This window comes from Typopeltis vanoorti, chromosome 2, assembly GCF_054136105.1.
Source record: "Typopeltis vanoorti isolate ZY-2024b chromosome 2, IOZ_Tvanoo_1.0, whole genome shotgun sequence".
NCBI lineage: Eukaryota > Metazoa > Arthropoda > Arachnida > Uropygi > Thelyphonidae > Typopeltis > Typopeltis vanoorti.
This window is the reverse complement of record NC_143550.1, coordinates 56,009,430-56,036,862: the sequence shown is the minus strand read 5'-3', so window position 1 is coordinate 56,036,862 and position 27,433 is coordinate 56,009,430. Positions and strand designations below refer to the sequence as shown.

General features: G+C 35.6%; 1 protein-coding gene across 1 annotated transcript in view; it reads left to right on the top strand.

The window, feature by feature from the left end:
• LOC150109053 (diacylglycerol lipase-beta-like) overlaps positions 1 to 25,311 on the top strand; it is a 220,339-nt gene extending 195,028 nt beyond the window's left edge. The window contains exons 10-12 of the mRNA XM_090405133.1: positions 2,939 to 3,052; positions 17,502 to 17,620; positions 25,102 to 25,311. Of these exons, the coding sequence (XP_090261259.1) occupies positions 2,939 to 3,052; positions 17,502 to 17,620; positions 25,102 to 25,255 (387 nt within the window). The 3' untranslated portion in view covers positions 25,256 to 25,311. The remainder of the gene's footprint in view (positions 1 to 2,938; positions 3,053 to 17,501; positions 17,621 to 25,101) is intronic.
• Positions 25,312 to 27,433: the final 2,122 nt, after the last annotated feature.

Here is a 27,433-nt window from a genome sequence, read left to right as displayed (position 1 = left end):
CAATGATGCAGAGGACGCTGACCTGCAGAAGTAGGAATGTTATAGTTCCATTAACTATGATCAGGCTGCATATGGATTATTGAGCACAGTTTTGGTAACCTAGATTACAAAAGGATGAAGAGATGCTGGAAAGGGTCCATATATGATTGACTAAGTTGGTTTCTGCTCCCTGGAATGTTGAGTATGAAGACATATTAAGGGAATGAAATTTGTGTGTGGGTGTGGAGGGAGGAGGGGATTGGATCCAGAAGAACATAGGGTGACCAGTGGAGTGGTGTACTGCAGTTACTCTCATTTAACCTAGCCATCAGAGATATAGGAGGTGATTTAAGGTGAAATATCCAGTTGTTTGATGATGTTGCAGAACTAGGAAGAGTGATAATTAATAAAGATGATATAGACAGATCCTGCAGGATTATATAAGTAGACTGACAATGTCAGTAAAGGATAACAGCTGTCAGTTTAATGTAGCAGAGTGCAAGGTTATGGGATGCCAGAAGTTAGAAATAGACTGCAGGAAACTGATGAGGCTGGGGATTTTGAGGCAATTGTGGACAGGAGTTGAAGAGTAGAAGGTATATTGCAGTGATGGCCAAAAATAGTTCAGTTGATTATGATTACCTGGATGTTGAAGCATATGATGCACAGGCAAGCAGATTTAAGAGTTATTATCACTCATAAAGTTACATATTATAATAAAATATAAGTTAAAGTTCTTTATACTTATTGTAAATAAATTTTCTAAACAATGTATAGAAATTATAGAACACTTTTCTTCTGTTATTTAAAGGAGGTAACAGAAATTAAATTAGAAATTACAGATCCATATCAGTATTATCTACAGTCTCAAAGGTTATTGAAATCTTAATAAAGATTAAAAATAAAGACCCTCATAGGTCTAAATAATGTTGACATTTTATTTTAAATGCATATTATAGAAAATTAATCTAAATGTGTTATATATTATGCCTCAGTTTTTCTCTCTGTATCCATGTGTCCTCATAGATACAGCCATTTAATTTTTTTAGTATCGCCTACATTGTATTTTTATAGTATGTATGGCTATGGCCCTTGGTTACACACATTGTGCATTTCTTTCTAATCTATTTCCATTTTCTTTTACTAAAATAAAGAGCCAAAAGGCTTCAATTTGACAATGCAAAATTAGAAAAATCAAGTGGATATTAGATCCAGTATTATTTCAAAGCCGAATGTAGAAACTATGAAAGTTTCATAAAAATAAGTTGACCAGAGAGCTTACAGGAATACGCCTGCCGGCATTGACGAGTTGCCCTAGCGCAGACCTGATAATTATAGCATGGAATTTATAATTTTTATATTTCTATTTTCTTTTCTTTTACTATCAATCTCTATATTATCACTTGGAAAATAATTGTTGGATATTTTTTATAGAATATGTAGTATTACTTTTTACTATCTATTATTATCACTTGTATTGTTCTAAATAAATACTTCCTGTATCTATTGTATTATATTTTCATTTGACCTATTTATTCATAAAATTTCAGTTTCATAAGGTTTTAATAAGAGCTAATAACAAATAACTGAGCACAGATCTAATCACCTGGATTCCTTGGGGATGAAGAGGCAGTGAAAAACATTCAATAGATCTGCCCAAATTGTGCAGGTCTATTGCATATATTCTGTAGTTCACAAAACTAGTTAATAGATGGAAAAGACAGAATATGATAGAAGCATATAAGTAACACAGGAGACTTTTCAATACATGACAAGAAGGGAAAGAACAAGGTTAAACCTGGAAATTGTTTAAAAGTATGGTTAAAAGAGTCTCAATGTGGACTAGATTTTTTTTCTTCGAGAGTGAATGGGTTGCAAGAGGCAATGTGAGTGCTTTGTCAGTGAATGAGTTCAAGAAGTATGATAGCTAGTGTGTGAATAATAGTTAGTGCCAGGCTTCTTGTGATGAGTCACTGAGTCCATGAAAATGTCTGAGAAAATATGAATAATATGTTAAGAAATATATCGAAAGTAGGGATAAAGATGTTGTTATCCCTCTTTATAAAGCTTTGATATGACTACATCTGGATTACTGTGCACAGATTTAAATACCTGGATTTCTTAGGGATGAGGAAACAGTGAAGACAGTCCAGCGACGAGTAAACAAAATGGTGACAGCTCTGTCGAGTTGTCACCATTTTGTTTTTCCCTCTGTCTTCATACCTATGAAGACAGAGGGAAAGTCAGTGAGACAAAGTTTGAATAGGCAGAAACAAGGGAATATGACAGAATATAAGGGACTTTATAGGACATATGGAGAAGAAATTTTCCAATAGATGATGATAGGAGAAAAAGGGGACCATCCCTAGAAGTTGTGTATAAAATTGTGATAAGCAACAGAGTGAGGACTATGCTTTTTTGTTTGGAGAATTCTGAATGCACAGAATGGGTTGACAGAGGCAGGTATTGAGTGCTTTGTCAATGAATGAGTTTAAGGAAAGGCATGTGAATAATGGATAGTGTTTTAATGATGCCTCTTTGGACTCCGTGAAGCCACTTGTATAGTAGTAGTAATAATAATAATAATGAACTTTAAATTTTTTGATTATCTCTTTCTCTGAATTTGAGTAAAAGAAAATATACAAATTAAAAATGTGTCTAAATAAAAAATGGCTAACTCTTGGACTTACTGCTAAAAATAAGGTAATATTTTGTTATTTAATGAACTGTAAATGCAATAATAACATTTTTTTTTTTATGTATCATGAGTATCTTTATATATTGCTACTGTTATATCTAAGAACAGAAATTCTGTTTTTATTTCAGTATTATCCTTAAGCTTTTTTTCATTTTATATTTGTGTGTATGTACACTTTACTTAGATTACATATTTTACACTATCATAACTAAGCAAGTGTGAAGTGTTGATCCTCGATTTTTATGTATTTTTATATTTTAGTATAAAATTTTGCTTGGATGCCTGCATCCAGAATCAACCACAACTCCTCCTACCTCAGATAAACAGTTCATCCATACTGAACAGGTGCATAAGAAGTCTGAAAACTGTTATAAGGTATGAATGATATTATTTTTATCATCTAAACATCTCCATGGAGTCTGAAGACCAATTATATAAGGTGAAACTAATCATAATTCACAATCATACCAATCATACCATTCCTTAAAAATTCACTGACAGCGTTCTTGCAACCACTGTAGGTAATCCTTTCTATCATTTATTTACCAGAGGTGGATTTTCAGTGCTTCGTTGGCAAATGCGCTCAAGGAGTGATATAAGTATTGTGCAAAGAATGGTTTTAGAGCAGGCCTCCCATGATGAGTCTTTGACTCGAGGAGATGCCTGAGAAATAAAAATATCAATATCAAATCCTTTTAAAGTAAGTTTAAATAGGCCAGTAGTTTCAAGAGTAGCAGTTTGAGCATGCACCCCTACCATAATTTTTGTTTGTCTCAATCTATCACGTTTCCTATAGAAGTGGTTCTTTCAATGGAGAAAAAACATCAAGTTTTAAAGAGACTAGAAAAGGCAAGTCCATGCAAAGAACTGCATCCAAACTTGGCATAGGTAGAATTATTATTGGCAATTGGTAGGAAGAAAAAAAAAAAAAAAAAAAAAGCCGGTTACAGAAGTGGTGCTCCCATAGAGCCTCTAATTATGAAATTAGCATGAAAATTAAAAAAAATAATAATAAATAAAACTATGAAGAAATGTGAATATAAAAGAGAGAGAGAGAGAGAGGAAGAGATTAAAGCTTCCCCGTGGTTCACACAGCAAAGAGAAAAAGGCATGCCTATATCAGGCCTTAATACTGCAAGGTAAAACTCTGGTTTTCCAAAAGGAGATTAATGAAACCAGATTTCATGGCCAGTATATGATGAGTTGATTGCTGGAAAAAATGAAATAGAATAAAGAAGCTACTGACAATGTTATTGAAACATTGGTGTGACCTCACAACAAGGAAGAGAAATAAAATGGAAAAACAAAACTGCGGTCACTAATTTGTTTTAAAATAACTTTTACATTCACCATATATAAACTCATGATTTTGCTATGTCTGTAGTTATATAAATGGTGATTGTATTAACAAATAAGATTTCAAACTTATACTGGATTTCAGTTCGATATGCATTTCTTTCATTCCATATCTGCTATTTCCATATTATCTGACAATCTTGTTTATCCCACTAGATAGGCAAAACTAACTTGGGAGAGATTCCAGCAGAGGAATGTAACTAATGCTGTGTTGCAAGGATCTGTTTTGGAGTTATTGTTATTTAAGAGACTCCTCCAGGGAGTCAAGGACTCGTTGAGGGAGCCCACATACCATCTATCATACTTATTCATGAATTCATTCACACTGTTTGCATACACACAATATCCAATGGCAATCCATTCCAATCATGCCCCACCCTGTGAGAGAGAAAAATCTAGCCCTCTCCCTCTTCTTAGTGGAGTTCATTCTCGGCTTCCAAGGATGTCCTCTTGTTCTTTCCCCACCCTCCACAAAACAAAGTTCCATCAACTGAAATTGTCTTGAAGTCATAGTTGAGACAATGAACTAGAAATCCATTGGGATTTTCCCACAAAGTTTCGAATCCTGTTGACTGCAAAAAGTTCTTCAGCTGGCCTGGTTGGCCGAATGGTTAACATATCTACTCTCCAGCCAAAAGGCTGCAGGTTCAAATCCCACCATGGGCATGGATGTTTGTGATATTCTGTGAAAATACTAGTGGTGGTGGGTGGTTGATGGTGTTGGTGTAGATGATGACAGTAGTTGTGGTTTGTTGTAGTTGGTGGAGTGAGTGAGGGACGGAGAGTTAGAGTTGAAAAAGACACTAATAAGTAAAGACAGAAAAGTTATCATCCTTCTTTATAAAGCTATGATTTGGCTGCATCACTACTGTGCACAGATTTGGTCACTTGGATTTCTTGGGGGATCAGGAAGTGGAAGAGAGAATTCAGAGACAAGTGACCAAGCTTGTGACAGGTCTGTGGAATGCTCCCTATGAGGATAGGGTGAAGATCTTTGAGCTGCAGAGTTTAGTCGATAGGCAAAAAAGAGGGGACATGATAGAAACTTATAAGATATTAAAAGGGTTTTATAAAATTGAAGCAAAGAAAAATTTTCAATATATGACAATCAGAGAACTAGGGTTATCTGTGGAAGTTGTGTAAAAGTGTGGTAATTAAGGGTGTGTGGACTAGATTTTTTGCACGGAGAGTGGTGAACAGGTGGAATGGATTACCAAAATTAGTTGAGTGCCCTGATAGGAAATGAGTTTAACGAGAGATAAAATTAGGTTTGTGTGTATAAATATCAGTGTGAGTCACCCGTGATAAATCTACAGCCTTTCATGGAGATACCGTATAATAACAACAACAATAATAATAAATAATGTAATCTGATCAAAGCATTATACAATGAGACCGCTACCCTTTTATCTCTCATAGTCAGTGCATCAATATTGCAGCAGTTCCTAGAGATGGCTTCACTACCTTTGCAATATGTCCTTTTAATTTCAAATTTCCATCTAAAATCACCCTAAGATTCCATGCCCCCTCCCCGCTTCTTCCCATGTAAATCCACCAATTGAATATGAAACCTCTGTGGATCCCAAATTTCAAACTGTAATATTTATTTGAAATTCTCTTGAAAAGCCAAAACATTAGTACTATTACTTATATCCCTCTCAAGCTTCACATCATTCATCTGCACATAACTGAATATCTCACTGGCCCCACCTAAAGACAGTCACAAACATCCATGTTCATGGTGGGATTTGAACCTGCAGCCTCTTGATTGGAGAGTGGGCACACTAACCACTTGGCCAACCAGGCAGTGAAGATTGAAAATTAATGGTCCACTACTTGAACTCTGTGGAACTCATAACTGCCTACTCTCTGATACTTCCTTTCCCCCATTACAACTCCGACATCTTTCAGAAAGCCAGTTACTAATCTGACCCACTAACCTGATATCCAAACCGATATGCTGCAACTTAAAAACTAACTTCATATGACAATGCCTTTGCAAAATCTGAAAAATAATAGCATATGCCTTACCCCTCATCCACTGCTCTTGTTATCCTATTGAAAAAGCCAACCAGATTACTAATACAGAGTGCTCTTTAACAAATTAGTGCCAGCCTGCATAAAATATCATCCTGAATACCAAATTTACAGAACTAGGCAATTTACATATTCTTACCAATTTTTCCAAAATCTTAACAAAAGAAATACAAGCTGGCCTATATTTTCATACCTCCATGCTACCCTCACCTTTATGCAATGCCACTATCTTACCCCTCCTTCCATTCTCCAGGAACTTTCCCATTGTAAGATTTTCATTGAGCAGTCAAGTTAATGGCATGGCCAGTTCTGTGGCACAATGCCTTGAAATGTGCAAAATTCCATCTAGTTATCCCCCCCCCCATCTTACTGACATTTAGCATATTTAGTATTTGAAATACATCCTCTTCATTCATTTCTAATACTTCACCACTCTTTATCCCACTAGGAATAAAGTCTTCTGTATTAGGATGGGACACCTTGTTAAAGTGATCATTAAATAAACATTTGGTGTGGCTTTCTTAGTTATTAAAGTTTTTTCTGTAAATCAGTTAAATCCATTTCCATTAAATCAGTTGCTATGAAAATAGGATTTCAGATTTCTAAACCTATTCTGTGTGTGTGGGGGGGGGGCATATATTTTTTACTTTATTTTTGGTTTTATTTTGTGCATATAATCCTTTCGGTGCACAATTAATAAATCTCTCCTATGCTGAATGATTTGTTTAACTCTGGACCTCAAAATAAAAAGAAAACACCTGAACTAAACTACAACTTACACTTGCACACAGATTTTGTATCCCAGGATATTATTTAAATATCTTATCTTCTAAATTAACAACCTTTAACTCATTTAAACCCATTAAGTCTTCAAACACCTTATAACCAAAAGAAAAATCTTTAATTTACAAAAAACGCAAATATATGCAACATAAAATTAAAGAAAAATATGTAAATTAAAGAAAAATCTTTAATTTACAAAAATATGCAAATATATATAACATAAAATCACTTTAATTTAACTATGTAAGTGCCAACATATTCTTCAGATTACAACAAGAAAAATACTTTTGCAAAGCATCCTTTATGCACAAAACTTCTTGAATCTTTGTCTCTTGCCTCCTACAGAACTTTCATTCTTTCTTGATTTTGCACAAGAGAAAGGCTAACACAAAAACTGCTCTATATGACAGCAACATAAGTCAAACTCTTCTTGCATTTTAAGTCAGGGAATACTCAAGAAAACATCTTGCATTCATAGAATGTACCTTCAATAACATAATTTTCTATATCAAAGTAATAACAGCAAATTCACTGAATAAACTAGTAAAATAAACCTTATTAATAGTTTTTTTTTTTTTTTTTTAAACTTCTGAACAATTTTGCCTTCTGTATGAAAGCTTCTGATAAAAATAACTGGAACCATATCAACTGTCTCAAATATCAGACTGAGAGTCCTAAATAAAACACTTTACTGGGTCCATTTCTATATGGATTGAACAGCCTGAAGTTCTTATTAATTGAAATAAATCCCTAATATGGATTAATGACTACTAAAATTAGGAGATGGAGAATTGGAGTCCAAATGATGAGTCTTTGACTCCTTGGAGGTACCAAATAATAATAAAACTTTTTCTCTTTTAAACTATATCATATGTCATTGATTTCCAGTCTTCTAATTTCTGTTCAGTCTTTATACATTGAAGATGCAATTTTTTTTTTTTTTCTGTGTTCCTTTCCTACTTTCCGTGCATTGCTGAGAAATAGAGCTTCTGCTTCAGTCCATCATTGTGTGCTGCCATTACTGCTTTCACTCCTGTGCTTGAAACGAGGATAAATTTATTTTCATATTACAGGAAAGTTACTTAATTATAATTTCAAAATAATTCAAAATATACCGATGAGCCCTAATTTTTTGGGGGTTGTGCCATGATAATTAAAAAGTAAGAAACTGCATGATATGCAAATTTTGAAATTTCAGGTGTATTACTCTACTCTTCAGTTTTACCATCAGGCCTAGCCCAAGGTATTTTTGCGTCCCAAGTGCAGAGCCTTTGGGGCACCTTTTAAATCAATTTTTGAATCAACTTTCAAATCAACCTGCACCCCCAATATTTTGCTGTCCCAAGCAATGCTCGTTTTACTTGTATGTATGGTAGGGCCGGCCCTGTTAACCATTAAACTTTATTCTGTTATGTTGTGAGTGAGACATATTGATGTTTTGTCTTTGACCCGATAAGTGCTGAAAGGAATGAAGTAATGGTTCCTGATATGGTTTTAGCCTTATGACTAAATTTAACAAATTTATTCAAATTAGATGTAATAGATTAATTATAATTTTGTACAGAGCTATTGTGTTTAAATGTTTGTAGTCTTAAATCTAAAACCAAGGGACCATTACTTTGCCCCTTCAGCACTTATCATAACAGCAAATTCACTGAATAAACTAGTAAAATAAACCTTATTAATAGTTTTTTTTTTTTTTTAAACGTCAAAAACAAAACATCTCAATATGTCTCTCATGAACACAAAAAAATAGTTTTGACAACTACAAATACTGCATTATTAACTTTTGAACATTAAATTCAGTTCACCTATTATTAGTGGTGTACCCCAAGGGTCTGTTTTGAATCCATTACTGTTTAATTTGTATGTAAATAATATTGGGAGAGACCTGAATGGTGATATGCAGTTGTTGGTAGATGATGCACAGTTGGAGAGAACTATCAGAAGTAGAACAGATACTGTGGTGGCTTTACAAGAGGACTTGAATGCACTGGCTGAATGAGTAAAATTAATAGGGTTGTCGATTCAATGTTGTGAAGTGTAAGGTTTTGAAATTTGGGAAGCAAAGATGGAATGTTGAGTACACAATCAGTGAAAATATCGTGGAAGAGGTAGAGGAGATGAGCGATCTTGGGAGTGATTGTGGACAAGGACCTAAAATTTCAGGAACATATTACTAAACTTGTGAGGACAGCACAACGGATAATGGGAATGACAGCAATGACTTGTATGGTTCCCTTGTATAAGGCTTTGATCAAGCCATATATGGATTACTATGCACAGATTTGGTTTTTCAAAAACCTCCTGGTTTTCAAAAAGATGTGCATTGGAAAGGGTCCAGAGATGACTGACTAAGGTGGTTTCTGGTCTCTGGAATGTTCGGTATGAAGACGGATGGAGAAAATGTAATTTGCAGAAATTGGTGGACAGGAGGAGGAGGAGAAGAGATACAATCGAGACATATAAGCTTTTAAGGGTTATTACGAGATTAATGTGGGGGGGGGGCATAGAATGGGTGAAGATGGGGAGAGAACATGAGGTCATCCCTAAAAGCTATATAAGAAGAATGTGAGCAAGGGGAGGTCAGAAGCAGGTTGTTTTTTTTTGCATGGAGAGTGGTGAGTGATTGGAATCCATTGCCAAGAGAGTGTGGTGAGCACAGAGACAGTGAACATATTTAAGGTGCGGTATGATAAACTGTATATATAACAGTGGGACCTTCTGCAGTGAGTCTTTTGACTTTATGGAGGTTTAATAATAATTTGTGGGACACTATCATTCATTTTGTTTAGTTTCATATGTTCTAGTGAGAATTATTCTCAAATTTAACACATAAAAAAATGTAATTTACAGTATTTTTATGCTTTTCTTACTTTAAATGTGTTTCAAGTTATTTCTTTATTAATGCCGCACTTTTTTTACTAAACATCTTTTACTAATTATTATTCTTGGAGATTACTCAAATTTATATCACAGATGCATAAATAATATACAATACAACAGTGTTTTTTATGTAAAGTTAAATTCAATTCTACTTCGAGAAACTTAAGATTTTATCTCAATTCATTTTTTTTTTTAATTTCATGTACATTCTAATTCTAATAATTATTGCAACATTATGGTGACTGCTGAGTGAGTAGTCACAATAAGGAATTGGGATTTATCCAACTAAATTGTATTCTTATTGGCTTAAACCACAATATAAAATGATGGTACAACATGACAGAATATCATGCCAGCTGGGTCATCACCCGATTAAACAAGGCCCCAATTGTTTTTGCTGGGGAACCAGGGCAAACAGTGAAAAGTCAGCTGCTGGAACAAATCCTGAAACACACCCCAACTCAATATCACCAGAGTTCAAGATTGGTACTATCAATATAAGAAGCCTGAATGGCAAAGAAATGGAGCTAGCTGAGGAATTGGATAAGACCAGATCGACATAATAGGGGTGACTGAAACAAAAAAGACAAAAACTGAGATCTTTCTGAGCAATAAATACAAAATGTTATATTCAGGCAATGACAATCAAGGAAAAGGAGTAGCCATAGTATTCAACACTAAATACAAGGCTAATCTTCTTGAATGGCAGACAATATCAAGTACAATGATGTCGGCAAATATCAGAATGGAGAACTGGACAATGAAACTTATCTGTGCTTATGGTCCCACAGAAGGTTCTACTGGGGGATTTTTTGAGGCTTTAGAGCAGTATTTCCCAACGTTTTTTTTGGATCATGCCCCACCTCAATGCCTCAAAGATTTTGATGTCCCCCCCCCCTCGCCGACAATGGTGAGTGTTTTGAGTATATCAGTGATCAGGTGATGAATGCAACATCATTTTTCTAATTGCCTCCCTGTGGGGCATACACCCCCATGTTGCAAAACACTGCTTTAGAGAAAGCAACTGACACAATGAAAAGGAAAAGTTGGCCCATGTTGGGGATCTAAATAGCAGAGTAGCAAATGATTATCAGACATACAAAAATATTTTAGGAAAGAGCAAAGCTAATAATAATGGCAAATACCTGTTGGGTTTCTGCTCAGGACATAGACTGGCTATTACTGTCATCATGTTCCAACATAAAAATATGCACAAATTCACAGAGAGAGAAGAGGCAAGGAATAAGAAAAGTCTCATTGACTATGTTATTGTAGATAGTGATGTTTTCTCACTGGTGCAGGACACTAGAGTGTACAGAGGATTTGAAATTGGAAGTGATCACCATTTAGTTAGCAGCTCTTAGATGTGAACTGTAGACTAAAATACACAAACATTATTCAAGAAAAAAATGAAAGAGTCTGAGAAGGAACCAAACCTTGGAGATTCTGTGGCAAATCTTGAAGATTCAGCCAAAGAGGCATGTGGTGAGGTTGTCTACAAGAATAGAAAATTCAGAACTACATGGTGGACACAGGAAGTTAAAGAGGCAGTGAAGGAAAAGAAGAAAGCATATCAAAAGTTCATGGCAAATATGTCAGCTTGTGCTCTTAGTGAATGCAGAGACAAATGTAAGAAAGCTAAACACTGTGTGAAACTAGCTAAACAAAAGTCATGGGAAGCCTTTGGTAAGAACATAGAAAATAAATATCAGGAAGGCATAAAAATATTCTGAAGGTTGTTGAAAAAGCTCAGAAATGGAGGAAAGTGTGCTGTAAAAGGAATTAGAGATGATAAAGGTGGCATGAAAACTGGAGAAAAAGATATCCTTGATGTATGGAGTGATTACTTCAAAAAATTGCTAAAGGAAACAATCAGTGACAGCATGGTGGTAAAAAAACACACAACAGTCATGCAACAGGAATACATATCCATACTTGATGTAGAAAAAGCCATCAAAAACCTGAAATGTGGAAAGGCAGCTTGAGTAGATGATATTCGACCAGAAATGCTCCAGTATGGAGGTATAAAAGTCTTACAGTGGCTGCACTGCACAGTTCAGAAGGCCTGGACAGAAGGACGAATTCCAGATGATTGGAGTAGAGCTCTCATAGCACCCATGTATAAAAAGGGAAATAAAACTGAATGTGAGAATTACAGAGGTATTTCCCTACTAAGTGTTCCTAAGATTTATGCAAGTATACTTGAGAAATGGTTGAGAAGGATCATGGAAGGGAAGGGAAGCTTGGTGAAGAACGAGCTGGATTCAGGCCAAATAGAGGCTGTAAGGATCAGATTTTCACTTTACGACAAATAGTTGAGAAATCATGGGAATATAACAAAGATCTCTATTTAGGTTTTGTAGATCTGTAAAAGGCATGTGACAAGGTGCCAAGAGAGAAGCTATTCCAAACGCTACAGTTATATGGTGTTAATGGGGCATTATATCTAGCAATACTTAGTCGTTATTTGAGTTGTAAGTCTGCAGTTAGAATTGAATACAGGAAGATGGTTTAATGTTAAATCTGGTGTCAGACAAGGATGTACATTATCCCCTCTCTTATTCATTATATATATGGATCACATCATGAAGGAAAATGGTATTAAACCTGATATCAAAACTGGAGGTGTTAATCTCAGCTCTTTGCTTATGTGGATGATGTTATACTTCTAAATAAATCTGCTACAAGTCTGCCAGATTCCCTGACTAAATTGAATAACTGTTTTAATAGATATGGTATGAAGATCAGCATTGCAAAGACAATGGATTTTTCGCAATGGATGCGTTGCGGAAACTGCTATATGTATGCACCGAAAAATGTAAAGGATCTGTGGTCGGTCTGGCAAAATGAAAAGAACGAAAATGTCGACGTATGTGAGAAGTGTCGGGATAGGCTGGAGCGTTTAGGAATGGAAGCTGACATCGGGACCGTAGCGGAAGAACTTCGGCGGGAGTTTATGAAAATGAAAAATGACCTTCATCTTCTTCATGAGGAAGTGGAAGTGATCGGTAAGGAGATACTGGAAGTTAAAGCGGAGTTTAATATGTTAAACAGAGAAATTAGGACTATAGAGATTACTTTAGCTGAAGTAACTAGAACAGGATTACATATGGGTGAGTCTTTGGTGAATGATTCAGTAATAAATAGTATGGGAGTGATTGGGAGTCAACATAATAAAACCACAAGTGGCCTAGAAGAAATGAGATGTAGTGAGAGTGGGGGGGGTAAGTAATAGAGAGTTGAGTAATGAAGCTGGGAGAGTCATGCTGAATAGTGTAGAGAATGAGTCCATGAGTGTGGACTTGAATGAAGTTAAGAGTAGTAAAATATATGGTGATTCTATGATTAAGGGTATGGAGAGTGGTATGCATGAGGAGTGCTTGGCTGATGGGACAATAGAAAGAGTGGCTTTAGCAATAAAGAGAGGGCATGAAGCAGACAAGATGATAGTTATGGTGGGTACGAATGACCTGAGAGGTAGTATAAATCGGGTAGGAAAAGATTTAAGAACATTATTAGATATTGTGAAGAGGAAAAGTGTCAATGGGAGAATAGTGTGTGTGCTGCCTCGTTTTGACAATTACGAGTTAAGTAGACGAGCAATGATAATGAATGATATGATTGCAAGAATGTGCAGAAAAAGAGGTCTGGAGTTTGTTGATGTTTGGAGTGTGTTTGAAGGAAAAAGGCAGTTGTATGCTAGAGATGGACTGCATCTTAACATGGAAGGACATAAGCGATTGACGAAGTTATTGTTTTCTGAACAGGTTGAAGTTATTGGGCAGGGAAACTAATATTGAAAAGGTTGAGTGTAAGAGAGAGAAACTTTAGCACTGATTGTGTATTTATTGATCCTTATAGGCTGAATAAATTGCAGAAGAGAGGGGATAAAAATCGGCATAGGACTATGGTAGTTAGTGACTTATATATCAGTTCTAAAGCCGGTACAAGATCTAGAGGGAATCTGCAATTTTTGTATACCAATGCTAGAAGCATTCGAAATAAGAGAGAAGAATTTTTGGCATTAGTCAGTGAAATCTCACCAAAAGTTGTAGGCATTAGTGAAACTTGGCTGTCAGCAGAAGATGTGGTCACTGGAATTGAATGTGATGGGTACAGTATTTTCAGGGAGGATAGAGAAGATAGAACAGCAGGAGGAGTTCTGTTGATGATAGCTGATGTGTTGCAGCCAAAGAAAGTAGTATATCATGATGATAGACATGTGAATGAGAGTTCATTTGAGGCAGTCTGGTGCGAAATAGTGACCAACGCAACCAAATATACAGTTGGATGCTGCTATAGGCCAGGGAGTACGGGGGGAGATATTGAATTCATGCATCAGCAACTTAGTGCAATGAGTGAAGGCTTGGTGATTATTATGGGGGATTTTAATTACGGTGATATCAATTGGAAGGAGGAAATATCACGTAGCAAAAAGGAAATGGAATTCATACATCTTCTACGAGATAATTACTTGAAACAGCACGTAACTGAAGGGACACGTGGTGTGAGAGTGTTGGACCTGGTTATTGGTTCAGAGGTTATATGCATAAGTAAGGTGTCCTCGTTACCTCCAGTTGGTGAAAGCGATCATGTGGTATTGACTTGGGAGGTTGCAAAATCTGTGGATTTTTCTATTAAGAAGGGGTATGTACGGAACTACAGGTTAGGCAATTATAACAAGCTTCGGAGTGAGCTTGCAGCCATCCCATGGCAGAACATATTGCAAGGGAAAGATGTTAGCAGTGCTTGGGATAAAATCAGCGGGTATCTGAGGAAAGCAATATCAGATTGTGTCCCCATGGTTAGGAGGTCAAACAAGGCAGGCATTAGATGGATGAGCAGTAGTATCAAGCTTGAACTGCAAAAAAAGAAAATGTTATGGAGAATTTACAAGGAGAAAGGCGATCAGGACACCCATGAGCAGTACAAGGCTCAAGCTAGGAAGGTTACCAGCATAATAAGAAAAGCTAAATCAGATTATGAGAAGACCTTAGCCAAAGAGATCAAGGGTAATCCCAAAGAGTTCTTCCGCTATGTGGCAAGTAAGAGGAAGAATGACTTCGGAAGGATAACCTTAGTGGGTGCTGATGGTATTGAGGTGACAAAATCAGATGTAATAGTCGAGTTACTGAGTGATCACTTTTCAAAAGTCTATCACCCAAGTGAGGATATCTCTATACCTACAGCAATACCTAATGTGAGAATTGAAGCTAAAGAATCAGAGGTATTAAATATATTGCAAAACTTAAATGCAAACACTGCGGTAGGCTTAGATGGAATATCAGCTCGGGTGTTGCGTGAATGTGCAAATGAATTGTCAACCCCTCTCACCTGGATATTTAACTTAAGTTTGAACTCTGGTATGGTCCCTAGGGAGTGGAAGTTAGGCAAAGTGGTTCCTTTGCATAAGGGTGGCTCTAAAACTGCGGTATTGAATTACAGACCAATCACCATCTCAGGAGTAGTGGTAAAAGTATTGGAAAAGTTGGTTAAAGACAAAATTCAAGAATGGGTGGATCAGGATATGATACTCTATAGAGGCCAACATGGTTTTGTTAAAGGTAGATCCTGCCTTAGCAATCTATTAACTATTCATAATAGAATAACATCTGAGTTGGACAAAGGAACTGGCTACACAGTGGTACTTCTGGATTTTGCTAAGGCTTTTGACAGGATACCCCATAGAACACTGTTACGCAAATTGGAGCAGATGGGAATGGATATTAAATTGGTGATATGGATAGGAGAATGGCTCAGGGAGAGATACCATAAGGTGGTGTATGGCGGAGCCGAGTCCAGAATGAGGCAGGTGACCAGTGGTGTGCCTCAGGGCTCTGTGCTTGGGCCAATGTTGTTTAATTTGTATATAAATGATATAGGAAACGGCTTAAAGGGAGATATTCAGTTGTTTGCTGATGATGCAAAGTTGTGTAGTGCAATAAAAAATCAAGCTGATGTTGAAAGTTTGCAGGAGGATTTAAATAAGCTGGTAAAATGGGCAAAAGAAAATGGATGTCAGTTCAATGTGGAAAAGCGTAAAGTCATGCATTTTGGGATTAAAAGATTACCAGCTGTGTACTACATCGATGGAAAGGTACTCCAAGAGATTGATGAGGCTAGGGACTTAGGGGTATTGGTAGATAGGGAGATGAAGTTCAGAGGACACATTGCTAAGGTGTCCAAGATTGCACATAGGATTACTTGGTTGTTGAGGAACACACTGACATCCAGAGATAAAGAGGTTATTATTCCCCTTTATAAAGCATTGATACTTCCACATTTGGATTACTGTGCTCAGGTCTGGTCACCTGGATTCCTTGGAGATGAGGAGGCTGTGGAGAGGGTTCAGAGAAGAGTGACCAAGTTGGTGAGTGATATAAAAAATGCTCCCTACATTGATAGATTGAGAGCTTGTGGATTGCAGAGATTGGTTGATAGGCGAAGAAGAGGGGATATGATAGAAACATTCAAATTACTAAAAGGTTTTTATAGGATTGATGCAGGGGAAATGTTTCAGCTGTGTGAAAGTGATGGAAGAACAAGAGGTCATCTCTGGAAATTAAAGAAGAGTGTGGTTAACAAAGGTGTCAGAACAAGGTTTTTTGCCTGGAGGGTGGTGAATGAGTGGAATTCATTGCCTGACTTAGTTGTGAGCTCTTCGTCTGTAAATGAATTCAAGAAGAGATATGACAGATATTGTTTTGCTAGTTTGGGTCTCCCGCGATGAGTCTACTGACTCCATGGAGATACCCGTAATAATAATAATAATAATGAAAATAGGCAGAAACATTGAAAATATCAACTGTATTTTGAATGGAGAACTTATAGAATGGAGGACTTATAAAACACTTCAGCTACTTAGGCACGATTTTTAGTGAAGATGGTAAATTAAATATGGAAATAGACAACAGAATCAACAAAGCTGGTATGATAGGAAGTTAACTGAATAAATGTATATGGAATAAGAGATAAATTAGTCAAAACAATAAATTAGCTATATACAAGACAGTGTTCAAGCCAATTTTAACTTATAGATCTGAGAGTTGGGTTAGAAATAAAACACTTGACCAAAAACCACAGACTGCAGATATGAGAGTACTGAGAAAGATTAGGGGCATGAACAGATGGCATCAATGGCAATATCATATTAAAAAGGAGGATATTAGGAAAGAACTTGACATTGTTGGCATCCAGGAATGTGTTACAGAGCTAACTCTTAAACAGAATTGGAGAGAAAAGATGATCAAAATAAGTGTTCTCTGCCAAGTTGGCAAGAAAAGGACTCAGTGGAAGACCAAAATGGATTGATACAATAAAAAGTGCCTTAGAAGACAGAAATATAAGATCTGATAGTCTTGACAGGCAACAGATTGATTTGGAGGAAAATTGTAGATAGGAAGTTAGTGGAGATGTTTTTCATGTAGTAATATCATATCCTGTACACTCCTTGAGGGTACATATCAGGAATTTGATGATGATGATGATAACTATTATAGAACAACTTTATTAAAACTCAAATAAAACATTAAATAATCCTTCTAGAAGAAAAATTATTCTTGCCATGTTTTTTTTAATAACTATCTCTTTCGCTGTACTTTTTTTCTAGAAAATCTTTCAGTGGAAAAAAGTCATTTGATCTACACTTAATTATATATTAGAACGCAAACACATTTACAAAATAATGCAAATAAATTATTTGTCTAAATTTTGGGTATCGCACAAAATTCTTATGATAAACGAATGTACTTTTTTTTTCCAGAATCACAGTGAGCAGCCTGAAAAATCTAGCATTAATAAAACTTTCCCACCTCTACAAATTGAAGCTCCTCGACTTTATGTTCCTGGAAAAATTTTACACATAGGTGTTACTCCAGCAGGGTGAGTTGGTACTTTTTATTACTGTTTTGAATTTATTGGTTTTACTCAGTTTTACTTTATACTGCAAATTCTGAGTAAAAGCTGCATGTAATGAAAGGAAGTGTATTTTGCTATATCTGCTAGCATGAATATTTTGCCCTGATAAGAATACCAATGTAGTTTTTATATAAACTTAATTTAATAAACAGCTAAATTAAAAAGTAATAATTAATACAACTTATTAGTCGTCTATCAAAACCCGCATACATCTGAACAAATTTGTTTGAGCCTATGGATCTACAAAATTTGAAATGCTGCAATTCTCCATTAGCTTTTGAAATGGGTAGTGTAGGTTTATGGTAATTGCGAGCTAATTATCGAGTGGATAGCTTTTCTGCTCTCAACAAACAGGCTGAATCTGAGTCTCAATGTTTGTGAATTCACAAACGTCATGTGAATGTCTAAGTGGTAGATGATTTTCATTAATTCATACAAGATTCCTTACCGGATTCTACTTAACAGAGGCCTGAAGTAACTTGATAAATTAACCCATTTGGTTGCCTGGATAAGCTTTTCAGAGCATATAACTGTAAACTCACTCATAGTATTAATCTATAATATGTTTCCAACCTTTTGTAGGTAGGTTTAACATTAAAAAAAAAGTTATAAACACTAATTTTGTAAAATATTATTTATTACTAGAATAAATGAACAGGTTTTTGCATCAAGTGAAGATATCTATATATGCATAGCAAGAATACAGATTTCATAATTATATCATAATGATTTAGAGCCTCCATAGAGTCACAAAATTCATGGAATACATGTCAGGCCATGTATTCCATGGTCCAACCATCTGTCATGCAAGAAACCACTTTTCACTCTGCTATCCACCACCTCCTTTTGCAACTCCCAGGGATGGTTCCCTCCTTGTTCCTTTCTATTTTTCTGTAACATTAAAAATAAATATCTAGTGTCAGTCGTGTAATTACCTCTCGACAGTTAAATGTCTCATTCATGTTACCAGCATTATTACATTCCAAACTCTGCAATAAGCATATCCTCAGTATGTCCTCATAATATACATTGTGCAGCCCTATCACTTTGCTGTTATTATTATTATTATCATCATCCAAGATCCCATGGAGTCAGACTCATCTAGGAGGTCCTTTTAATCATACACACAGCTCATCATACCATGCTTTAAACATGTTCAAATTCTCTGCAGACACCACACTCTGAGGCAAGGCATTCCAATCATTCACCACTCTGCATGCAAAAAAACTGCTTCTCACTCCCCTGCTCATACCCTCCTTATGTAGCTTCCAGGGATGTCCTCTAGTTCACTGATCTGCCATTGTTTGCTGTAAAACCTCTCCAACATTGATCCTATAATAACCCCTTAGTAACTTGTAGGTCTTTATCATATCGCTCCTCTTCCTCCTATTCACTAGACTGTAAATTGCATCTTCTCAACCTTTCCTCATATTCGACATTCCAGAGATAAGACACTACCTTAGTACAGGGGCAGACTTAGGCATGGGCTTTATGGGCTTCAGCCCACGGGCCCCGTTCAATCAAAGGGCCCTCCCTTTGCTGTCAAAAAAAATAAAAATAAAAGCAATTTAAATTACAAATTTAAGATAAAATAAATTATACAAAATTTTTTCGTACCTGAGTAACGTTAAAATCGTTAATTTGCAACATTATTGGAGTTGAATTAAATATCAAATATGAATGTTTTAAATGATAGTAAATACGGCTCTGTCTTCTATCCCCTCTGTCAGTAATCAGTAAAATCAAAATATACTTTGTCATTTGTCAATTATGCAAATAATATAGCAACGTCGGAATGGAAGTGCAAGTCTAGCTCATCTAAAGCTTGTTAGCTTAGCGTAGCTCTCACATATATACTTTCTGCTCTCACCGTTTGACATTTGAGGTTATGTATAGTACAGTATAGTTGAATATTAAATAGTCATTTGTTCGGGTGTTTCGTTTCTTCACTGGTAAGTATCGGCAGAGTTTCCTAAATAAATATACGTTAAACAACCTAATGTGGTGATGGGTTTTTTTTAGGTTTTTTTTTATTTCTTTTCAGATTAAATAAATACCTAAAAAAAAAAAAAAAAAAAAAAAAAAAAAAAAAAAAAAATGTCTGGTAGAAAATATAAAAGTGAAGCTGAAAAACGAAAAATACAATTAAATAGAGAAAAAGAAAGAAGTAAATGTGCCAAAACTTGAATTTTTTTTTTTTTTTTTTTTTTTGAAAAATGAAAATCTAAATGATATAGGTGCAGTAATAATCGAAAGAGAGAATAACTTAACCGAAGAGAAACAGAAAAAACAACAAAATGTATATAACAATAACGAAGAATTACTAGGACTAAAATCACAAGCGAGAACCTCTAAAAACAATATTGATGTTGACAGACATTCAGTATCAGATAAAAATATACAAGACCTAGATGATGACCAGCTCTGAAGTCTCTGTTGCTGTTTTGCAAGAAGATAGTGATCAAGAGACAGAAGAGGCTTTAAAAAATGCAGAGTTGCTTGCTAAATATGTTGACGTAGGTGTGTGGCCTACACAGCTAAATGATAATTTTATTAATCGCTGTCTCTCACATGAAATGACTTATTTCCAAAATAAAGATCCAAAAAATATATATCCAGTTTCAACAAGGTATTACAAAGAACAAAACAGATCATTTTCAAATAAGTTCTTTGTGAAAAAAATTAAAAATGGTCCATTACTGGAAAGGTCTTGGTTGTGCTATTCTACCAGCATGGGAAGTGTCTAGTGTGCAAACTTTTCTCTGAAATCCCTTCTCAATACACAACTGGATTCTCTGACTGCAAACATATAGGACCATGTTTAGAAAGTCACGAAAATTCTAAGAACATAGGAAATCATTGTTAGTATGGTTAACATGTAAAGAAAATAAGTCTACTATTGACACACAGTTGCAGGAGCAACTAAGAAAAGATACGGAATATTACTACAATGTCCTAAAATGTGTTATTGCAGTTGTGAAATATTTAAGTGTAAGAGGCTTAGCATTTATGGGGGCTCTGGAATTACTAGCAGAGTTCAATCCATTCATGCGCAAACATATCCAATAACGAGAACTGCGACCAAAGCCTTCCACTTCGTACTTATCAAAAACAGTTTATGAACAAATAATAGAGATTATGGGAAAACAAATAATAAAAAGAATTATAGCTGAAATAAATAGTTACGATGCAAAGTACTACTCAATTGTGATGGACTCGACACAAGATTTGTCCCACAATGACCAACTAGCTATTATAGTAAGATTGTTTTGAGGGAAAAGTGTATGAAAGATGTGTATCTTTCATCAAAATTTGTAGTCACATTGGCCTATCTTTATTCAATTCCTTACAAGAATTTCTAGAAAAAAATGGACTGCCATTGGATAATTGTAGAGGACAGACTTTTGACAACGTGGCAAGTATGTCTGGCCGATACAATGGTGTGCAAGCACATCGCAAACAAAAAAATAAATACGCTGATTATGTGCCATGTGCTGCGCATTCCCTAAATCTAGTTGGAGAAGCGATTAAAGTTGCAACTCAAATTGTGAACTTTTTTGGAATAGTGCAACAAATATGTTTTCTTTTCTGCATCTACCCATAGATGGGAGCTTCTAAATCGTGAAACAAAACTAAAATTTTCGATAAAAGGTTTAAGCCAGACTGGATGGTCTTGTCACTATGATGCTGTTAGAGCTTTAAAAAATAGTTACGGTGATATCATGAACATATTAAAAATCTTTAGTGACAATATAGATGAGAAACTTGATTTTCAAAAAGAGGCACAGAAATTATATAATGATTTGGTGAAACTTGAAACTGCGATTTTAACTGTTTTTTGGGAAGAAATTTTAGAGAGATTCAGTTTAGTTAACAAAACATATTCAGACCCCAGGCTTAGACATATGTGAAAGTGAGAAATTGATTACGTCATTAGAAGTGTTCGTGAACAACTTACAAGAACAATCAGATCAGAAACTAAACGAATACGAGGAGACAGCCAAAAAATTAAGTACTAGCGTGGAAAAATACAGTGATTTAAAAAAGAGACTTATTACTTCAAAATTTTTGGAAAAATCTACAGAGAAAGTTTCGCTAAATGAAGCAGAAAAATTTAAACGGAATACGCTATACGTTGCATTAGATAATCCATTGATTATAGATTTAAACAGAAGAGGCCATGTCTACAGGGAATTTAGCAAAAGATTCAAATTTTTAATGGATTTGCAAGACATTAATATCGAAAATATTGACTTGGAAAGTGCACGTAGTGTTATTTATTATTATTCTGATGATATAGACGAACATTTAGTCAATGAATGCATTCAGTTAAAATCCTACTTACAGACTAATATGACTCGTGCGGTGATATATTCAAACTAATTTTTGAAAAGAAACTTGTCGATGTTTTTCCGAATTGCTATACAATCTTAAAAATTTTTTTGGCCTTGCCAATCACCAGCTGTGAGGTGGAGCGATCCTTCTCCAGGATGTCCTATATAGAAAACAAATATAGGACAACAATGACGAATGAAAGATTAAATTATTTATCAATTCTTTCCATAAACTGTGATTTAACCAATGTGATGATCAAATAAAAGAATTTGCAGTGCAAAAATGCAGAAGAGTTACTCTTTAAATGTCTCTTTAATGTATTAAAAAAACTTACATTATATAACTCCTAGAATGTTTTATTTATTTTATTTTTAAGAATAAGTGTTTTTTTTTCTTAGTCTTTATTCTTGACGTGAGAATTTGTTGTTTTGTTTTTTGTTTGTTACTAAAAGTAATACCTAATATATTTTATTTTTTATTTATGTTTCATGTTTGTTATGTATACAAAACCTTTTTTCATTATAACTGTATATAAAAGTTTGTATATCCAAGTGCATCAAATAAAATAAAAAAGTTCTTCAATGTCTGTTGCCTATAATTATTTCTATTAAAAAAGGATAAAAAAAAACTTTTTTTTTTTCGACAAAATGGCAAATGAGTCGACACAACTAACCCAAACTTGGGTTAATTTTGGTTAATTGGATAGGCCCCCAAAGTTAACGGTCTGCCACTGCCTTAGTAAGCCATCTCTGGATCCTTTCCAACATCTCTTCTTCCTTTTTAAAACCAGGTGACCAAATCTGTGCACAGAAGTCCATGTATGTCCTAATCAAAGCCTTATACAATGAAACAAGAATCTTCTTACTTATACAAGTCAGTGTCCTTCGCATCATTCCCAGAATTCTTTGTGTTGTCCTCACAGTTTTGGCAATGTGTCCCCTAAATTTCAGATCCTTATCCACTATCACCCCAAGATCTCTTATTTCCTCCACCTACAACAATATATCCCCACCAATCATAAATTCTACATCCCATCTTTGTTTACCAAATCTTTAACCCTTACATTTTGCAATATTGAACTCGCATCCCCATTCCCATGCCAAATCACTCAATTTATTCAAGTCTCTTTGTAAGACCACAACATCTTTCCTACTCTTCATGGTTCATCCCAACTTTGCATCATCTGGAAAAAAGTGAATTAAACTGAGAAAAAAAATCACAGATGAACAATTGAAAACACATAAGCTTTTCCATTAGTCAGTATAATAGCAAGCTTATTTTGTTTAAAAATCCCTTTTGTTAAATTCATTGGCTTGAACTCTGTAATTTAGTGATTAAAACATAAAAATAATTGAATATATATATATATATATATATATATATATATGCTAAAATAATTCCAAAAACTAAAATAGAAATGATCAAGTATATTTTAATAAAAACATACCTTGTTATATAAACATTCTTTGATTTTACTGTCATTCATAAACAATTTTTAATACTGACAGTGAATTTAAATGTGTTGAAACATTTCATGAACAAATCTGAGCCACCAATGTAAAAAGGATAAGTATAAATTAAAACCAAGGAACAATAAACTGTGTTCAACTAAAAACATGAAAGATTGTATGCAGAAATTTACTATGGAATAAAAGTTAGAACTGAAAATGTAAAAAAGAAATAGTTCTGTAAAATATGGATAATATAATAAAACAAGTGTGGGGTGGCTATTTTGAATGTGGCTCTGTCTGCAAAATACAATAAGAGTGTGAAAATGAAAGATAGGTGGCACAGTACACTAAATAGGTTACATTAAATTGCTAATTATCCTGCTATTGGTTTGAGCTTAGGTATGATTTTAGTATTGTTGGAGCTGCCAATTTTCAGAGAGCACATAGGGATGATGGGTGTTTATAGCATCATTACTGGTCCTTATTGCTATGGTTTCTAAAACACACAGGTATTAGAGAGATGATAATGTGTCCCTGGTTCTTTCCAGGTCAGAGTACACTTGGTATTGCTTTGTAGAGCAAATCAGAACGTGTTTGTAAACAATATCACAATATGTCTTGCAGTCGTGGCTGAGTGGTTAAGGTGACGGACTAGAAATCTGTTGGGGTTTCCCCAGGGCTGGTTTTATCATTAGGCGAAGCTAGGCAATCGCCTAGGGGCGCTAAAGACTTCAGGGTGCCACATTTTGCTACATAATTTGGGGTAAATTAGAACTTTCGAAAAAAATTAGTAAATCCTTGATTAATAATAAAAAACAAGCCGTCCTGGTGTACACTGATGATCCTACATTATTTCTGCCTTTCTCTATTTCTTCCACTCCCCTTCTCTTTGTATACTTAACCTCAAGTTTAGAGATTTTTCCTCCTGGCTACTGTCCCAAGATGAGCGGGGAAGTTCTGGGGTATCCCTCAAACTAAATCAAAATTTAGGCGCCCCTATACATTGTCTCTATTATAGAGACAATGACAATGTATAGGGGTGCCTAAAGTTTCTTTGCCTAGGGGCATCAGATACTCTCGGACCGGCCCTGGGTTTCCCTGCACAGGTTAGAATCCTGTCGGCTGTGTAAAATTCTTAAGATGCCCTCGTAGCATTGGAAGAACGATGGCACATTGTGTTTGCTGGAATAACTGATTTGAAGTGGGACCATGTGTCCCAGTTCCGAGTGGTGTTTTTCCCACTGAAAACAAGGATGAAAGTGCTGAGTATCTCCAGGGACCAGAAACAATCTCATCTTTTCCTATGAAACCGAACTTAAGTAAGCCAAGTTCATGTTTAGCCATGCTGATAAGTTTACATGTGACATAACATGATCATCACATCACCACTAGGCTACTTGCTGACTTCAGCATCTTCATGGTCTTGCTCTCACTGATGAGACTTCAGTACAAGTCAAAATCAGACTAGATAACAATTTATGCAAAATTCCCTAATATTGCAATAGTATGTCTACTTAATATCACTGTATGCCCTGCATAAAGGAATATTTGATCTAAATTCAAACTTTTTTTACTATTGCAATGTAATGCACAATAACTTTTTGTAACTTTTATATATCTATGCAAAATCAAAAGTAAAATATATTTTGTTGTTTTCAGGTTCTGTCTGCGGTGGCTCTCTCCAGATTCATTCAAAAATATAGTTTTCAAACCAAGGATGATCTCGGATCATTTCCCCCATTTTCTGTATGATGTTCTTGTTCAGTTTGATCAAGATCCAAGCCTTTTACAATCGTGTTCAACACTTTCTTGATTTTTAAGTGACAATGTAAATTTGTTTTAGGTATTTCTCTTAAAATAAAGACTTCAAAAAAACTTCTTTGAAACCTCTCTATTAAAAAAGATTGCAACTCTCAGTAATAAAAACAGTTAACTTAACAAATAAACATGTATAAGGAATACTAAAATTTATTGAAAAATAAATTTTATTACTGTAAAATTTCAATTCTGAATTACATCAGAATACAAGTGCTGTTTTCTATTTTTGTCATGTCATAACTTGGAAAAATTAAATTTTAAAAAAAAAAGTAATTTTAAATTAAATTTAATTTACTTTTTAAAAAAATATATTTTTTTAAAATCTATTTTAAAAAGTATCAAAGCTATTTTTATTGAAACTTAGAAATAATACTTTATTTCCAAGTTCTTAATGAACAATGCAGCCAATTTGAATGACATAAAAAAGCATTCATCATCATCGTGAGTATCAAGGATTTAGGCCTAGCATGGCCTGTTCCTGCCTTAGAAGTCATTGTTTTTTATTATTATTATTATTATTATTCAGGCCTCCAAGGAGTCAAAAGACTCATCGAGGGAGGCCCTTCCTAAGACTGTCAAGACTTAGGAAGGGCAAGTCCTCGAGGGGAGGTCCCCCCCCCCCCGAGAAACACAAAGTCTATCATACCACTCTTTAAACTCGCTGACCGTTCTCGCTCCCACCACTCCATCAGGCAATGCATTTCACGGCTCAACCCACCCTCCACACAAAGAAACCACTCCTTACCCTCTTGCTCACAGTTTCCTTTCGTAACTTCCAAGATTGGCCTCTTGTCATCACTCCTTCCCGCTGTTCAACCAAGCGAAAGAACTCCCCAGTGTCAACCCTGTAACCACCTCTCAACAGTTTAAAAGTCTCAATCATATCACCTCTCCTTCTTCTATCCACCAAACTCTGCAGTCCACATTCTCTCAGCCGATCCTCATAACTATCCTTGTACAGTCCTGAAACCATCTTTGTCATCCGTCTTTGTATCCTTTCCACAGTTAATTTATCCCCTTCAAATCCTGGGGACCAAATCTGAGAACAATAGTCCAAGTGTGGTCTGATCAGAGACTTATACAACGGAATGATAACGCTCTTATCTCTGCAGGTCAGTGTCCTTCTCATAATAGCAGCAATCCTCTGTGTTACCTTCACCACCTTTGCAATATGTCCCCTAAACTTCAGGTTTCTATCAATCATCAACCCCAGTTCTCTTGTCTCCCCTACTTCCTCCTGTATAACTCCTCCCATAGAGTAGGCAGCATCCCATCGATGTTTCCCAAACCTCAAGACCTTACATTTTGCTGCATTAAACTGACACCCCCATTCATTTGCCCATCTATCTAGCTTATTTAAATCCTCTTGCAGGGCTACCACATCTGCACTATTACTAATAATCCTTCCCAGCTTCGCATCATCTGCAAACAACTGAATATCCCCCTGCAATCCACTGGCTATGTCATTGATATAAAGGTTAAACAATATAGGTCCTAGTACTGAGCCCTGTGGGACCCCACTTGTAACCCTCTGCCTCCTGGAAACTGCTCCACCATACACAACTCTCTGATACCTATCAGATAGCCAATCCTGAATCCAGACCCATGTGCTGCAACTTAAATATCAGCTTATCATGTGGCACCCTGTCAAATGCCTTCGCCAAGTCTAAGAAAATTGCAGTTTATGCCTTTCCCTCATCTAATGTTCTTGAACTTTTATTATAAAAGGCTAGCATATTGCTAAAACAAGAGCATCCTTTCACAAATCCATGTTGATTCTCACAGATAACATTACCCTCATCTGCCCAATGCTGTATACAGTCCCTCACTACTTTCTCCAAGATCTTAACAACTACTGATGACACACAGACTGGCCTATAATTAGACACTTCCAGTCTGTTACCACCCTTATACAATGGCACACCTTCCTTCCATTCCATGGGCACCTTTGCCAAAGCCAGACTCTCATTGAAAAGCCACGTTAAAGGCACTGTCAATTCCCTAGCACATTCTCTCAAAACTCGTGGTGAAATACCATCCAGTCCCACAGCTTTACGGCCATCCAGAGTACTCAGTATCTGAAACACACTCTCCTCCTGTACCTCCAGACCTCGAACCAGTCCTATCCCTCTAGCATTAAAACTGACTCCTCTAGGATGAAATACTCCAATAA